Consider the following 18,803-nt stretch of genomic DNA (forward strand, 5'->3'; position numbering starts at 1 on the left):
AATAAGAACCTGCTGTTTAAAAAATTAATTTAATTAAATTAAAAAAAAGATCTAGTGGATAGTTTGCTAAAGCCTTCACAGGGCATTCCCATCCCAGGAGTGACTGCCTGCGGAGAGTAGGAGGCTGAGCCAGGGCTCCTATATAAACAGGCACACCTGTTCTATTGAGACTCTATGCTGGCTTTTCCAGGTAAATGAATGTCCACACCGAGGGAACCTACAGCATTTCTAGTGCTGTTGTTGTTGAATTGCTAGTGAAGTCCAAGACCAGTAAAACCCTTGTGATGTATTGATCTACTTTTTTTCTGGCAGTGAGAAAAAAGGAACACATGTAAGTTCCTCTCTTTGCCTTGGCTGCCAGGAAACTCAGAACCAAGTCTGCTCTCAGTTAAAAGATATTGCCTCCACCATTATCATGTAGTTGTTGTCCCTTCACTCTTATTTTAATGCTTTGGGGATTTTGCAGGGTTTCTGTCTTCTGAAATATTAAGCAGCTTTGAAGTCTTTTGGAAACGGGGCAAGGCAATGTACGTGTAAGGATGTATCCAAATTTTACCACTAGATGGCGGCATAATTCAATAAAAATATATTGTCTTCAGCCCCCACCCCCCCACCACCCCCCCACACCCGAACCAATTCTGCTAGTTAAATAAGTGTGTGGCTTTGGGCAAGTGACTTTTAACACCCTGTGTCTCAGTTTTATCACGTGAGAAAGGAAGGGCTGTTGTGAAAATGAACTGAGATGAAATATACCTTGGGAAGCGGTAATGGCCTTGTGATTAAATTGCATGGACCCTGAACCAGATGGCCTGGTTTCCAATTCTATTGTGCCACTTAATAGCTGTGAAATTCTAGGCCGCTTATTTAACTTCTCTGAGCCTTACCTTCCTCTCTGTAAAACGGAGATACTACTGCCTGCTTCATAGGATTGTTGCTAGAATTAAAAGAGTAGCACAGGGCTTCCCTGGTGGCACAGTGGTTGAGAGTCCCCCTGCCGATGCAGGGGATGCGGGTTCGTGCCCCGGTCCGGGAGGATCCCACGTGCCACGGAGCAGCTGGGCCCATGAGCCATGGCCGCTGAGCCTGCGCGTCTGGAGCCTGTGCTCCACAGTGGGAGAGGCCACAACAGTGAGAGGCCCGCGTACCGCAAAAAAAAAAAAAAAGAGTAGCACAGAGTGCTTAGAATGATGACTGGCACACATAGGACACCAAGGGTTATTACCTATCATGACTGTAATGGACACATACAGCACGTATCAGAGTACTTGTCACAGCTATAAACTAAGGTTTGTGTTACTATGCCTTTTAGTATCTAAGATGTTTGAAATAGGACCTCCACTTGGCCCACAGGCTCTTCTGTGAGGCTGTAGGATTTTTTTTTTTTTTTTTTTTTTTTTGGTACGCGGGCCTCTCACTGTTGTGGCCTCTCCCACTGCGGAGCACAGGCTCCAGACGCGCAGGCTCAGCGGCCATGGTTCACGGGCCCAGCCACTCCGTGGCACGTGGGATCCTCCCGGACCGGGGCACGAACCCGCGTCCCCTGCATCGGCAGGGGGACTCTCAACCACTGCGCCACCAGGGAAGGCCCTGAGGCTGTAGGATTGACTCCTGGCCCTGCTTCTGTAACAGGACACTGCTATAATCCTATAAGAGGACACTGTGAATTAAGACTGCTACCTCAGTGGCTGGGCCCCTGTAAACAAGACATCTATGGGCTGAAGTCAGAAAGGGAAGGCAGCTTAAGATAGCTGAGAAACCTCAAAACTAAATCTTGACCAAATCACCTATGGAAGAGAATGCAGAATACTTACGACTATCCAGTACAGCTGAGAAAGGAGTTCTTGAATGAAATCAGGTTATTATAAAAGGCCAGGTTTTCAAAGGGAAATAAAGAACTGTAACCAAGAAAGGTAACACAGAAGCAAAGATGAGAATAGTGCAAGGGAATTAAAGCCCAGAATGAAATGAGAGGAGTGGAGAGGAGTTCTACTGTTATGCTCCGAACAAGATGAACTGGATGAGAGGGTATTAAAAACCACCTGTGGGGCTTCCCTGGTGGCAGTGGTTGAGAGTCCGCCTGCCGATGCAGGGGACACGGGTTCGTGCCGCGGTCTGGGAAGATCCCACATGCTGCGGAGCGGCTGGGCCAGTGAGCCATGGCCGCTGAGCCTGCGTGTCCGGAGCCTGTGCTCCACAACGGGAGAGGCCACAGAGTGAGAGGCCCGCGTGCCACAAAAAAAAAAAAAAAAAAAAAAACCACCTGTGGGTTCTTCAGCTCCAGGAGGCCGAGACCACGCGGCCTTCCTCTCTGCCCACCCAGCAGCCAGCACAGTGACGGCATACGTAAGATACCCAGCAAAATTACTTAAACCCGATCAACACAAGAAGTTAGAACTTCTACTTGTTTTCTCTGTTGGGGAAGAAAAAGATTTTCAGAATGGAAAATGTGGGGAAAAGACATAATGGGGAACAAATGACTGCACTTGATGAAAGACTAAAAGGAAAAATTTTGAGTTAATCTAAGAGAATACTTGCTAACAACTCAGAGGGCCTTAAAACTGATATAGGTGTCTTAAGACATGGTAAATGCCATTATCACATTTATTACTAATAAAATTTCATTCACTCTTTTTCTGGCATTTATGGAACCATTTTCGGTAATAATGTGATATATCACTGAAGCAACTTCAAATATCCTATTATATAAAGTCTATCACATATAGCTAAATTGGTAAATAAAATAAATTATAGGGCTTCCCTGGTGGCGCAGTGGTTGAGAGTCCGCCTGCCGATGCAGGAGACACGGGTTCATACCCTGGTCCGGGAAGATCCCACATGCCACGGAGCGGCTGGGTCTGTGAGCCATGGCCGCTGAGCCTGCGCGTCCGGAGCCTGTGCTCCGCGATGGGAGGGGCCACAACAGTGAGAGGCCCACGTACAGCAAAAAAATAAATAAATAAATAAATAAATAAATAAATTATAAATTCCCTATTCCTTTTACTCAATCAGGGCTGGGAGTGTGGTGTGTATGCTGAAGGGAGTGTGTGAAATGATACAGAGTTTGAAAAAAAATCAACGAAATGAATATTTTAGATCTTTGTGGAAAAAAAGGTATGAGAAAAAGTACACTGTGGATGTCAATGTTGAGAAGGACAAGGAAACTTTTATAATTATGAACTTTATTTTTATTTACTATGCCAACATTTTCAGGAAAGAGACTTTACATCCAGTTTTTGTAATTCATTTTACAAGCAAATTCTAATATACAGTATTTACTCTGAACTGGTTTTGTAAATCAGTGGGAAAAACAATACTGCAGACATTAAAGATCGTGGTGTTTCTGTTTTTAGTCAGCAGTGACTTAAGAGATTTTAAATTCTTAGGGTCAGTATTATTTTGTTACGGCGATGCTTTACCAAGGAGAAAGTGGGTAGCTTTCCCCCAACAAAGTTAAAACATATGATGTATCTTTAACAGCAAAGTTGTAGATTGGTGCTCACCATCATAATCATTTACCCAAACATACTCTTTCAAATTGCTGCAGCAGAAAAATTGAAGGGAGGTGTGGAAAGAAAAATTTAAAATATAATTCAGGCATCAGAATTAAGAAAAACAGCAAGGCCATCATCCCCAAGGAAAAACATCAGGTATCTGTATTACAGCTATAATTAATGTTCAAATGTGTGCCTAAGCATGCAAACATAACCACCCCAACTAATTCATAAACACGAAAACTATTATGTAAGATTGAGAGTAAACTGAAACTATGCTGCAGTCTTAACTGCTCTTCACTGCAAGCCTATTTGATAATTCCAAATTACATTCTCAGTGCCCTAGAGGCCAGGAAACCATCATGACAACTCCGCTCAGAAATGAAGAGTGCATCTCTGTGTCTGTTACACCATCCATGCTACAGGAAGATTTAGAAGTGACAGCTCTAGGGAGACCATGTTCTCTCTGATACATCTGAGTAAAATACTTAAGGGGACAATGAAACATTCAAAGAACTTAGTGCTTTAATGGAAAAAGTGACATGCTTAGAATACAACTGTGAAAGGCTGTACTTCGAACAGCAACAATTATAGAGAAATTCATTTCAACAAAGAAAGCCACACCCAATAGGAGGCATTTCGATATTTCAGGCACAACTCCAAGCAATTAAGCTCACTTAAAGTGCAAATCTGATATTTTCTTTCATATTCAGATTTTTACTTGTTAAAATACTTAGTAAAGTTCCCTAACATCTATATAAATATGATGAACAGTAGTCTATATGCCTGAAAATATTGCACAAATTAAAATGAGACTCCAAAAGAAAAATGCTAGAGGGTCTCAGTTATTAGAAACATTCTAAATGATATTACTATACAATCCTTTAATGCCTTAAAATCATCTGCACCTGTACTGATTAACTCCTTAGCCAAGCTGTCTTTAAGGAATTTTATATGCACCCCATTAACAGCCAAAGGTATAATTCTACATACTCTATTTTCTCTTTCACCAATGTGAAACTTAACCAATGCCCATAAGACTTCTTCCTCGGGATTTAGAATTCACACACTGCCACCATCTTCACCGAAATCATAAGAACCAAGGAAAAGAGTGATCTGAGTTCCTGTGCAGGAGGATTTGGCACAGAGTTGACTTACAGAAGCACTAAAGAGAGATCGAGCCAAATCTGAGAGTGAGCTCTGATTATTCAGGTGGGCTACAGCTTCACCTCATTTCTGACTTAACATTTACTAAGGAGCAGACTAGCATAATATTCTTGCAGTTTTTAAAGAAAACTGCAGGCAAATACTTTGTTGTTTCATGCAAGCATCCTAGATTTTTTCTCTTAAATGTAATAGTATGCTTCATAATTATATTAACGAGCCTTCTGCCAAGATTAAGGCTCAACAAAGGTACAGAGAAATTGAACTGATGGATGAACATTTCTGCAAATTCATCAGGGATAAGAAACAGAGCAGGAAAAGGATTAGAATAAACATATTGCAGGAGTCAACATTTTTAATAAAGACATTTCCCTCAGACTAGGGGGTTAAAAATAAAGTAAAAATTTAAAAATTTTCCCCTAAAGATAAAGGCCTACTTGTTAATAATGTTTCACAAGAGTTTATATAATTTCTAAATAAACCAAGACCTACTAATCAGTATGTTTTACTTTAGGGAAACACCCCATTTGCAATACCTGAGATCAGTTTTCTTTCTCCTTCAGAATAGAAACCACAGGTACCCACTTACAGCTTCAGCTATTACTGCTTGTCCCTATGAAGAAAAAAGAGCCTTCCTGATAGGTCTGATCGCTTAGCATAGTAACAGTATCTGGACTATGTGAAAAACTTTCTCAACTTTAGTGCTTCTCTGGCAGAAGTGCTGTCAGATGAGAGTATGATACTAGATTTGTGTTGCTCACCTCTTACCAAATCCAAGAATGGCTGATAGCTGGTGAATGGCAAATTCACTCGAATGGTTCCTTATAGGTAAGGGAAGACTGCATCAAATGGTAGTAAACACGTTTTTCAAATTTCCGCTAGAGTACTTGCTGTGTTGTTCCTGTAAAATGGGGCGATGTACATTTTTTTAAAGGGGTCCCTAGGAATTTGAGTGACTGATTTTTTGGGCCATAAACCCTTTTGATAAATTTTTGGTCAGCTGATCACAACAATACTATCTGTGTGAAAGACATTAATTCTAACAAAAGCAGCAAGAGCTGAACAGCCTAGAGATGCCATGATTTGGGAGAACAGGAGGGCAAATTTACTGAACCACCCGACAAGCGGCCTGCAGCATAATTAGGTTAATGCATATGGTCCCTTGGCAGTTCCACAGCTACCTTCCTAGCACATTAAAATAAATAAACATATTGCCATTGAAATATCTTTTAATACCTTTTAATAAAACATAATTTCCCCTTTCTGATCTTTCTTCCCAAATCTACTTTCAAGAAATTGTCTTTCAAACATACACCAACATAAAAGGGAAACCTGGAAAACTCAAAAAAGCACAGCTATTATGAATTCCGGTTTTCTCAAGATAGTCTTACTTAAATTTATAATTATACTCAAAATACTTTAACTCGCTTTGCTATAGAAAATAGTTTTAAATCCCTATATATGGGATATTTATATCCCATCAAAGTTCTGTGCAAACATTTCAAGTCCATTATTCCAGTCTTCGGATATTAGCAGAAAGTCAATAAATATAAACATTACAATAAAGACTTAATTTAAAATATATACTGTGGAACCTCAAAACAGCTATCATGGATCCATAAGTCGATAGGGTTCAAAATGGAATTACCAGCAAAACTCTAGCACCAACATATGTTACAAATGAATACATCTTTACATCAGGTTTCAAGATGTATCCTCACTCAAGCTTTCCAAAATTTATTCAGTAACAAAAACAAACACAAATGGTGTGTGTGTGTGTGTGTGTGTGTGTGTGTGTGTGTGTGTGTAAAACAAGATGTTAAAGCAACATATAATTGGTTTATATATATAATATGAAACATTTTTAGCCAGGGGAGTTTGTCTGGTAAATAAATATTGAGACTATAGCAAAGAAAAATAAAACTTACATAAACTTCCCAATAAAAGCCTGATCTCCTGTATTCATCACAGAGCTTTTGCATAGTCCTTTTAAATATACAAATCACCGGCCAGAACTCTACGTGCAGACTACCATCTTCCATTATCACCAAATCTTTAGTTAAAATAGTAACCATACTCACAGGAGGGATGAGTGAAAAAGAGTGAGGCTCTGACAACCACCATTAATACAGACCTTAAAAGGACTAAATCAGCAAAGCACATTTGTTGCTTGCTAAGTGGAATATTACGAATTTTCTGATGTGCAGAGGGACGGATAGATAACATGGTTAGAGCCTTCTGTAGACCTCTGAATGGGTAAGCAAACTTTTGTGTTTACCTGACACAAATATGCTCAAATACTATGTACTTCATACCAGGATATAAAATGGAAGAGCCAAACTAGTAGAAGCTTCCACATTTTAATTTTTAGATTTGCAAGCTTTCAATGGAACCTCCATCACAGTAGCAAACTGCACATAAAGCTATTACAGACTGTTTTTTAAAAAAAACAAATTGGCAGGTGATGGCTATGCTTAATGTATCTTTGGTTTAGGAAGTCGAGAATATTGATTAGAGGCCAAACAATCCCCAGAATTCAAATTGTCATTAGGATTCTGCATGATTTCTTTTCTTCTTGTTAATGGCCTTGGGATGCTTGTCTTGGCCTGGAAGTTTTGAGGCTCTAGCTGGGGGCTGCTTATTTGTTTTTGTTTGAAAGAGCCAGCAGGGGGGCGGAGCTTAGATGCTTTTGGATTTGGATTATTTGCAAGATTTGTTTGACTAGATGTTGGCTGGAGTTTTGCAGAATTACATGGTGTGATTATTGGTGACTTCTTACAAGTGGGATTCCCACTTGGACACGTTTCAGGAACTGGAGGAGGTACCACAGAATTCAAGATGGATGGCTTAAAAAGCTTCAAGGACTTGGGCTGAGACGTGTAGCCCTCTGGTGAAGACTGATTTCTTCCAACTCTCTTAGCCTGGTCTACTATACTTGACTGGGGAAGTGTCTGAAGAGAAGTGGTCACAAATTGCATGTCACTAATTTGATTATTTGCCAAATGATAAGGCTCTTGAGCATTCAAGGTCATGTTCAAGTCTGCTTCAGAAGGTGTACTCTTCACCACATCCTTAGGGAATTGTGGGCTTGATGAAAAAGGCCGGTCTTCCAGACCACTGCTGCTTTCTTGTTGCAAGCCGTGTGTAAAGCTTTCATCCAGAGGTGCAACAGCCTGATGTATGCCCTGGATTATGCACTCACTGTGGGCCTCGGTATGTTGTGGCTTTGCTAGTTTTCCCTGGGCGTGGTCTGTGGGTCTGGGAAGGCTGCTGGAAGGCTGTAGTACTTGAGGCTATTAGAATTAAAAACAACATTAGCAACAATTCATTTTAGAAATAACACCCAGAATTAATATAAGTTCCAATTAGGCTGTGTTGGTACTTATTATGTTTTAATATGAGTAGCATGTGGGGGTTTTTTAATTAAAAAATAAGTTGCAATATTCAAATAATTCATGAGACACATACAAGAGAGATGATGCAAACAAAAAATGGTACGGGCAGTAAACACTAAACAAGATCCAAAATCAAACAGGAGAAAAGAAAAATATTAAAGTACTGATTTACTGTAAAAAATGATTTCTACCTTAATTGATTCATTAATTATTTAAAACTTTATATACAAGACAGCTTGACAGAATGATTTCTATAGTCCTTTGGTTTAATCTCCATATAACATTCAAATAGCAACTATGACCTTCAGAATATTACCCATTTTAAAGGCTTATTTTTTAAGGAAAGCTCTATACCACTTCAATACACTTCATCAGAGGAAGCATTAACTTCAAAGTGTCAGGTGCTGTACCTCTATCGAGAATTAAAATTACCAGCAGATAAACAATTTAGAATGAAGATTATATTCTCAGTTGATGTGAAATTCTAATTACTTAAAAAAAATAGGTCAACATCTTTAGCTAATGTTAACCTACCTTTAATATTCTTACTGAAAAGTTTCAGAATAAAATGTTTTCACAGCTTATTTGTTCTGTCTCACTGCCATTTGAGGGATCAACCAAGGTTCTCTTATGGCTGATATATGAAAAACAGATTTACCTTCCCCAAGAGCAAAGGTCTATTAATAAAACTAAAAATAACCAGCCTTTTGAATGGTGTCTGAGATTAAAACAGATTTCAAGTTGCCTGTAACTTGAACTAAAGCTCAGAAGCCTACAAAAGTAAAGTTCTTAAGGCTCACATGCCTTGCACACACTTCTCTGGAGCTTACTGTGTGATTATATTCTATACAAATCAGAGGAAACATACAATTTCCATTACTTTGGGGCATTCAGTAAAGAAATATGAATCTTAAAGTTATCTTTCAATGGCCCAAACAGTTAAAAGTTTATGGGGCAGAGCCTATTGGTCATATCATGATACAGGAATAGTTGCTCTAAGTGTTTAAACACACACACACACACACACACACACACACACTCATATATATGTTCTATTAAATAATGTGGGCTGAAAATGTCAAAAAATTTGGCAAAGGGCTTTGAAACATGAATGTTTTTAAAATACCTTATTTTACTAATAATTTTTTACTATGCTAATCCACAAACAAATCTACACAGTATCTCTAATTTCCCCAAAAGAAAGGGTGAATCTATTTATGTTGCATCATTTGTATTTTGCTCCTTTTTTCACCTCCTTGACCAGCACACTGGATGATGGCTACCAGAGTCAGAAATCAGGGATTAGATTATGGAGGAGTTACAAGTGACTGAGAACAAAGGTCACCAACTCATGGAGGGATGGTTGGTCGTGATGGCATGGGGTTGACTTGCTATTTATAAGAATAATAAAAATCAAGAAAATGACTACTCAAAGTTAATCCATGCAGAATATGTTACATTAAACTTTTATCTTAGAATATTTAAAGTAAATAAGTCATCTCAGTTTTTGCTTCAAGATAAATGTCCTAGTTAAAGTCACTGGGCATTTTCACAATATATCACCATAGAGATGATTTAGAGGTACTAAAATCATCAAGGAATTTATTCAAGACTCTCCTTGGGATTCCCTAGAAAAAAACCGGCCATGCCAAAGTGATATATTCTTTAGAAAGATCAGTAAAAATATAAAGCAGGGCCCTATTAAGCAAACCAAAATCTACCTAAGGGAAAAAAAAAGCAACCAAGGAGGAGAAAAGTGCAACATCAAACGGTTAATTGAATGGGGATCTGTTTTCCCTTTTTACCTCTTTTCACCTTTAAAAACAATAAGATAGTCTAGTCTCGAGTTAAAAATCTTAAAACAATTTAAGACCTTTGAAAATATCAGTGACAATCTAAAAAAATGATTTTATTGCAATATGTCTATTGCCCATAAGGAAAAAAACGGTATAAACATGCACTACCAGCTCAAAGCATAAACAGGTATAATTTTCTAAGTAAGATCAAACTGATTATTAAGATAATCAAGCCTCCAGAAAAGGGGCACTATGAACTGTAGATAAATTATCCATGTGCATTGTTCTGATTACTTATATTACCCAAATGACCACTGCTTACCAGAGAACTAAATGGAAATACAGCAGAGTGTCATGTCAGAAAGATGTTCTGCTTGTATTAAAGGCAATAAAGCTCAATAACAAATACTAAAGAACTAGAAAATAATCAGGTTTTTAAAAAATAATAAAATTTTGAGTCTTTTAACTGAAAGGAGTTAGACTGACCAATTATACAAAAAGTGTCCATACTATCACTTAATTACATTAAATAAATCAGTGGTTTCTAAATGCTGAATAATATAGATTCTATATTTTTATTAAAAGTTTATTTTAAATAAAAATTTAATTTCCCTATCCCAAAATAAATGTCTTGTTTTATTATTTATTTGAAAACTAGTTTGTAAATCAATTCTGCTACTTGATCTTCTGTCTCTAGAAGAAGATCAAGAAATGACTATAGTGAGGACCAAGGAAAGGCTTACTCCTGATTTGTGGAAGATTATGTAAAACTGGTTACCCACTAAAGACCGGGTTGTCATTAATTACCTGTTGACAAGTAGAACAACAAGTTGCCTCTTAACATTTAGCAAGCAAAAGCAAAGATGTGTTCGGACAGCTTGCTGCTTGCAGTTCAATTCCCCAAATTCTAAACACTCAGCTGTATATTAACAATTCATCTTGCCCACGTTTACTACTGCACTACCACAGGTGTTTTCAGAATGAATTTTAAATATAAGAAGAAAAATCCCATGTAATCAGGGATAATAAGATCAATAGGAAGGAATATCAAAACCATTCATTCATTTAAAAAATGTCTGATATACCATGCACTGTAGTAGGTGTAGGAAAATATGAACCTGAACACAATGCTGTTCCTGTAGTTGAGAGGCCTCATAAGAAAGAGGCAGGTAGACAAATGATGAGACCATGTCTCAAGCATAACAAAATGTAGAAGCAAGAAGAAAATATATGCCTGATTAGAGAGGTCACAGAAGGCATCCAAGAATTGCAAACATCTGAACTGAGTTTTAAGATGAGTAGGAGTTTGCTGAGAAGACAAGAAGGGAAGAACATTCAGGGTAAAGGGCCAGTACATGCAAAACACAAAGGCAAAAAAAACGAACATAATGATGTTCTAGTAACTTCAAATTGTTAGACTGAATTGGCAAGCACAATGTTGGTAGGAAAGTGTAGGCAAAGGCCAACTCATAAAGGAACTCGCATCAGGCCGAATAGTTCTGACTCTGTACAGTAGATAATGGGAGACACTGATGAATTTTAAGCAGAGGAATTGTAAGACCCAATGTGTATTTTAGAATGTCACTCTGGTGGGATCAGTGAGGAATGTAACAGTAGGGGATGAGTGTTAAGCATAACACCCCAGTAGTGCGCTATTGCTAACAGCCCAGGTGATAAATTATAAGGGTTTAAAATTAGGATATAGGGAAAAAAAACTGGAAATGATTGGAAGAGTTTTGAAGGAGATAGAGAAATTTAAGATGAGTTCAGGTTTCCGGCTTCGAAGATGAAAGACGAGGTACTGCCCTGTATCAAAAAAAGACCTCTGGGGAAGTTGCCCACCAGCCCATTCATTACATAGCCTCAGCTGCCCACAAGACTCAGAGGGCAAAAGGAATTCCCCCACTACTGCAGGGACCTCTGGAAACTCTGTAGTCACAAATTCGTAGAGCTTTAGTACTCCATCCTTGCAACTTGTAGAAAGGTTGGTTACTAAAGCTTAAAAATGTGGATCCATTCCTAGACTGAAAGAACTCAGGGCTTCTAACTGGACTCAGCAACTTCAAGTCTTACTTTAGTAGTTAAATACATATACTTCAGCACACTATTCTGAGAATTCTCAGATGTAATGGCTACAGATGTTAAGGTCAAGAGTGCCAGCAATAGGCACTACTGGGTAATTATGCAAGGGATTGATAGGCATCTTCAATGATAACCTTAAATGTCTATTCTGTGCTGCTTACAAAGATAACCAGAGACTGCGCTTCTTAAGGCACGTACCGTGCTTTATTCATTTTTTGTTGTTGTAGCTGGTATCCTCAGTATTTGGCACATAGCAGGGATTAAATATGTATTTACTAGATAATAAATAAATGAATATTGGTAAGTGGTATATTCCAGCATGGCTTCTTTGGTAATAGACTAGCAAAATGATACTCCCCTATTAGGTCAATGATGCAGCACTAATTTAAATGAGTCTTAATAACTGATGGAAAAGAAATCTTATAATTAAAAAAATGTTTTCTCTAGATAAGTTTGGGGTCAGCTTAATGATTCATGTTTAGAAGCATAGCATGCAGGATTCATTACATGTTAGCTTGAACACAGCACCTCCCATTATGACCTACACCTCCCATAATAACCCACCAGCTACGCCAGAGATGTTTTTTAGTTGGAGACTCAACATTTCTGGATGAAATATGTTAGGGAAACTGTCTTAACAAGCATTCAACTATTTTTCATTTCTAATTCTAATAATTAAAAATGATTATAACATGTAAAATACTTAGGATAGAACCTCCCAGAGCACATCAAAATTGCTCAGTAAATGTCACTCACGATTATGAAAAGGTGTGAAAGTGATTAATTCAAGCCATTGCCCTTTTGTAACTACATCTTGTGGGGGGGAAAGCAAGTTCTATAATAGTATTATAATAAACTAGTTGCTACAGATTGCAAGGTCTCTAGGTCCAAATACATATCTCAATAATGTCAGTCATATCTAAATGTTTTAAATCCACAGGAGGCATATCTGATATGACACAGAAGTCAAGATTCCTCAAGTGTCCTCCTGGAGATAAACCAGAGCTAGGACATGCAAGGCACTTTAACGTTTAGAGAAAATTTACATGTGGCTACATGAAGGAGCTAGTACAACACAGTATTGAATCACTGAGCTTTTGAAGTCAGACTGATCTGGGTTTGAGTTCTGGCTCTATCTCCATCAGTGAGATATTGGGTAAATTATCTTACTACTCTAAGATGGAATTTTGTAACTTGTAAAATGAGGATAATAGTACCTGCACCTCATTGAACTGTTATAAATCACAATTGATAACATGCAGATAAAGTGCTTAGTATTATGCCTGACACATTACAAATACTTGAGAAATATTATACTCTAGACTGTAAAAGAAGGGTTTCCCTTCTTTCCAATGGTAGACAACCAAACTCTACGCTCACATGCATAATCTCTAATTATCACAAGACCCTAGGTGGAAGGTACTATCTTCTTTTTGTAAATGAGTAAACTGAGGTTAAATGAAATTAAGTAGAATCTCCAAATTCACAGACTTTAGTAAATGGCAAAGCCAGAATTTGAACTGACAGAGAATTTAAAATGCAGCACTAAAATTTTATTATTCTGTGATATTTGGGTTAAGTCCAATGAGTTCACAGACTTTCAGAATATGCAATATAGCCAGATGATTGTTTTAAAAACTCAAAAAGACAGATTCAATACCAACATTCAGGTATTAACTTTCCTAGATAATGTCCTATTTCCTTCTTAGCTGATCTGTCCTACAGAAGATAACTCTCAGACACCAAATTCAAGCCACATGGTGAAGCAGTATTTCCAGGGAAAAGTGGTTCCAAGAGACCCACTGGAGGAAATATACTGAACACAAGGAAATGCAAATTAGCACTCATCACAAAAATTCTTCACCTTCACCATTTCATAGCACTTCAAAGATTTCTAGCATTAACATAAGAAAAAAGTCATATCTGTAAACATACAAAGGAAGTTTCTGTAAACATTCTTGTTCTAAAGTCACCAATAGTAAGACAGCAGCTAGAAATATCAAGTCCTGATGGAGTAAAAATATGTCAAAGTGTGTAAGGTAGAAAGCAGAAAATGTTCTAAAGCATAAAAATGCTATTGCATAACAGACACAGGAATGACCTACTATTATTTTCTTGATACATACAAGTTTATTATCATTATTAAATACATTTCAAAGGTTAAAAGGAAGATGGTAATGGAGCCATTTGTAACATGCCTGTAATTTCATGCAAGCTCTGACATGCATCATGCAAACTGGGGGGAAAAAGTTACAATGAAGAAGGTGGTAGGAAAAAATCTGAAATTGTACTGTACCACGCTTTGTCAGAGAAGTAATGGACTAACTTCTCAACTCCTTGCCAATGGCATAATGGGAGAGCAGAGACAAGAAAAAGACAGGACAGTGGTGTCAGAGACCACATACAACACCAAGGAATAGCCATGACTGGGCAGCAGCAAACAGTATTTGCTTTTCTTTTGTTGTATTTTTCTAGGCATTATTATTTTAATATATTTCTATAAAATGAAAACATTCTTAATAGATTTATACTTTCTTGCTGAAGTGGTTTGCAAGTTAATACAAATATTCATATCCACCGAACAGTGTATATAATCTTCTTACCCTTAAAAGGAATCACTTGAAGAATCTTACCAAATAAAATACTGAAAATAATTTTGACACAATTAATATTCATATTCCAAAGATCTAAAAAGGTTTAGCTGCATGTAATCCCTTATAAAGGAAGTAGAAATTATTTTTAATAATTTCAGTCTTGCATATTATAAATACAACTGAATGTTAGTTTACTTTTAACTGCTGCTGCATTAAAGACCAATAAAAGAATAATCTGATTTTCACGTATGTCTTAAATATAATGTTCTACATTATAAGCAAGGCTCCACACCTCACTATAGAGATGGAAGACAGGACTGGATCCCTAGTATAACTAGATTCAAAGAATTCTGGTCTATAATTCACATGAACCCAATCAAAGCTTCCAAGGACTCCTGAGGACCAGGAATGCTCTTATTCCCTAGATCTCAGAATAGTGCCTCTAGATCTCAGAGAACTTAGGGAAGATATCTGACTGATAAATATAAATTATAAATAAGCAATTTCTGAAATAAGGAGTTCAATGACTTTTCTAAGTTGATCAGTTAACTGCTTTTAAAAACTATCAACACCACACTGTAAAGCAACTATACTCTAATATAAATTAATTAAAAAAATAAAAACTATGGACGTGAATAATAGTGACTTAAGTAAGCATTTACTGCACAGGCATAATTAGTGTGAAATGCTTAATCTTCAAGAGTCTATGTCTCTAAGACAAAGAACCCATAAGCATCTACCCCTGGGATGGAGAATAGTTCAGGGAAAAAAAAAAAAACTAAACTAAATAACATCATAAGAGTACAATTCCACTAGTGTGACCAATACGCATGGTATATTTATCCAGAGTAGGATACTGCAGGCACTATCATATGGCAACAAATACAGCTAACAAGACAATCCCACAATCTGCAGAGCAGGCTGTTATAAAAGGCTTATACAGATAACAGCAATTGCTTTGTTTCTCATAAAAGCAAGGTGTTGAGAAAGAAACTAACCCATGCCTACGTTTATGGGACGGCCTCCTGGACCATGAGTTTGATGCACATTTCTAGTCAATTAACCAATGACTAATCTGCACTTGAATTAACTGCAAATATGGACACAGTACCATATTCTATATCAACGACACTTTAAAAAAAATAGCTTACTGTAAAATCGAATTGTTCAGTTTTTACTGAGTTACTCTTTTCCACTTCATCAAAAATATTTTATTTTAATGAAAAGTCACTCTCAGAGCTAATTTCTCATTAAAGCACTGACTGATGCTATCTTTACATGTACAATTGATTACAGTCACATGGTGAAGCCAATCGGATTGAGCCACATTAATGTATACCTTATGAACATGTTTGACAGTTCAACAATACACATCAAGCATCTCTAAAAAGCACACACCCTTTAAGAACCATCCTTCTAGTGCTGACACTGATCTAAACACAAGAATAAATTGCACTACAATAGTATCTCTGTTTAATAGGGGAAAATGGAAACAACATCAATGTCAAACAACAGGAAAACATTAAATAAATGATATCATAGTCAATGATAATGTATTATCATGTAGCCATTAAAATGTTTTCAAGAAATATTACTATATAAAAAATGCTCATATAATACTATGTGAAAAAAAGCAAAACAAAAAATTGGAAAAAAAATGAGAGTATCATATGTCCTAAGAGAAAGTACTGTTTCATGAATCTTTAATCTGAATTTTAAATATACACACACATGTGTCTTGGGTTGTAAATATATAGTTTCATTCAGTAAATATATACTGGGTTATGATGTAAAGTGAATTTGTCAAAAAAGGTTTGTGAAACAACCCCTGAAGGTTATAAGAGGAGGAGGAAAATATAAGACAATATAATTGCCATTCTTAATATAATTCTGGTGAATACAATTAGTGATTATTATAATATAAATTTAGAAATCAGGCAGCACTGCATCAAGAAACTGCTGGGCTGGATTGGGAGTTTGGGATTACCAATGCAAACTATTATATATAGGATGGATAAACAACAAGGTCCTACTGTATAGCACAGGGAACTATATTCAATATCCTGTGATAAACCATAATAAAAGAGAATATGAAAAAGAATATATATATGTATAACTGAGTCACTTTGCTGTACAGCAGAAACTAAATACAACATTGTAAATCAACTATACTTCAATAAAAATTTTTTAAAAAGAAACTGCTGGGCTTAATATGGCTATTAAGACATAAACATGTATTTATGTTATTTTTGTTGCTTAAAAACACCTTTTTTCTTCCAATTTTAGTTACTGTATGTGGAAGCTAAAGGAAGTAAGATTTCTAAATTCTTTCAAGAAAGGTGTTAAACAGCAAATTTTAAGTCTCTTTAGGCATGATAAGAAATAGGTATTATTTCAAGATATACTTTTTGAAAAGTCAGTTATTCCTGAAAGCATATGCTCTGGCAGGAAATGTTATTTGAGATTACCATTAAGGCTTTTACTTGCCAAAAGTAATTATTTTTATTAAATTTTCATACTGTGAGGTAGGTTATATATTTATCATTCCTAATTTTACACAGTTGGAAATCAGAAAGACTAAACCAATGCCAGTTAAATCAGTTGGATAAAACCTGAAGTGCCTACTGACAGCAGGAAGACCTTTGAATGTTTAAATGTAGATATTTTCTGGTAACCTAGAGAAAATTTAATTTGAAACTGGAAGATAAGCATCATCAAGCAGAGACTAGTAATACACATGAGAAAAGGAATGTAAGTCAAAATTTCCTGAGAAAGTTAAAAAAAAAAACAAACTTAGAAGACCAGGATTTTCCATTTATCTCCATTTTTTTAGAGTTATTCTTAAATTCACCAAGAACATCCTTGGCCACTGCAGCTTTCTGGAGTTACCAGAGCTAAATAGTCCCTGTAAACATTAGTTATTTCACTCTCTGCAATATCTAAAACAGGCTATCTCTTTATGCCTGTTTTATTAGGTCCACTACTCTTACACATTTTAAAAAACAAAACCCAAAACAGACTACCTTAATGAAGACTAATAGCCAAGTTTACCTGGCTTCTGCATTAACAAAAAAAGTCAGTTCGCTTAAGTTGATATTCAAGAGGGCATCAGAAAGAACTTATTATTGAAACACGATAATGTAGGAGAACTCTCTCAACTACATACCATCACTTACAGAATGAACCTCTCCAAAATTAAAATCAGCACTAGAAATCACAAACTGACTAAATGTGGAGACAAATATTGTTTCACTGAATACATAGCAGTTTAGTGCAGGAAAAGGGGACACCTATTCCAAAACTCTCTGGAAAACTACTGGATTTACTCCCATAATTTAATACCCTTCTCCTTCTCTATATTTTATCATTATAAAATAATAATCATTATTATTTTATACTCCTTTATATTATTATTTTTTATACTCCTTCAGGCGTTCTCAGGGTAAATTCAAAACAATGTAGTAGTTTAAACATATTTCCTTAAAAGGAACCTTCAAAGCTCAATAAGAGCTGTCAAAAAGCTGCGAACAAGTCCTCTAGTTATCACTTTCCACAGAGTCCTACAAGTCTCAATGATCAAGTCTCAGGGCCAGTTCTCTTAGCTGCATAAGCTATGAGAACTTACCCAGGAAAAGACTCCAATGTATACACCTTCTCCTAGGTGGTCAACACATCCAAACTCTGGCGAACCAAACTTTCTTTTTGCTAACTTGGAGATGCAGAGAAAGCAGGTTTGATCTAGAAAAGCTAGAAAGACAGTTCTTGATAGTAGTGCTGAAGGACAGACGGTGCTGCTTCATAGTTGGAAATGAAAAAAAATACCTCTGAACCCAAAGGAGAAAGAAGCATTTGGAAATGGAGAGCCAACGATTCAGGTGAGGGATAAGTAATTTCTAAAGCTATACTAATGAGAAACTAGTGAAATGGGTGCTTCTGGGAAACATGTTTTAAAAATAAATCTAAACTATTTGTAATACTGAATAATTAACCTTAAACTCCAATTCCATATTACATGTAGCTGAGAAGGAGAATGGGGAGAACAGTGGAGAAAAAGAACAGGGACTATAAGGGGGCTTCAGAAAAGTTAAGGTAGGTGCGTAATTTACCTCAATCTGAGGTAAATCTGTCAACCATGCAGTATACTGGCTACAGCTTAAGAATACATTATCATTTGTTATAATTGCCCTTTGAAATTCAGATTAGTTCACTAGCAATTTAGTATAATTCTTTATGTGCTAGCCATCTTTAAATAGAGGAGAAAGCAACCTAATTGAAGCAAGG

The 18,803-nt window shown here is 36.6% G+C and overlaps 1 protein-coding gene across 7 annotated transcripts in view; it reads right to left on the reverse strand.

Moving 5' to 3' along the window:
• Positions 1-5,921: 5,921 nt before the first annotated feature.
• Positions 5,922-18,803, reverse strand: part of CCSER2 (coiled-coil serine rich protein 2) — a 147,977-nt gene continuing 135,095 nt past the window's right edge. For 5 of the 7 annotated variants that reach the window (XM_081236817.1, XM_081236814.1, XM_081236815.1 and 2 more), the window contains one exon: positions 5,922-7,948. In XM_081236817.1, coding sequence (XP_081092943.1) covers positions 7,130-7,948 — 819 coding nt within the window. In that variant the 3' untranslated portion in view covers positions 5,922-7,129. The remainder of the gene's footprint in view (positions 7,949-18,803) is intronic. The other 2 variants (XM_081236818.1, XM_081236819.1) reach the window with 1 other exon arrangement.

Source organism: Mesoplodon bidens, assembly GCF_964165515.1.
Source record: "Mesoplodon bidens genome assembly, chromosome: 1".
In the NCBI taxonomy this organism is placed as follows: domain Eukaryota; kingdom Metazoa; phylum Chordata; class Mammalia; order Artiodactyla; family Ziphiidae; genus Mesoplodon; species Mesoplodon bidens.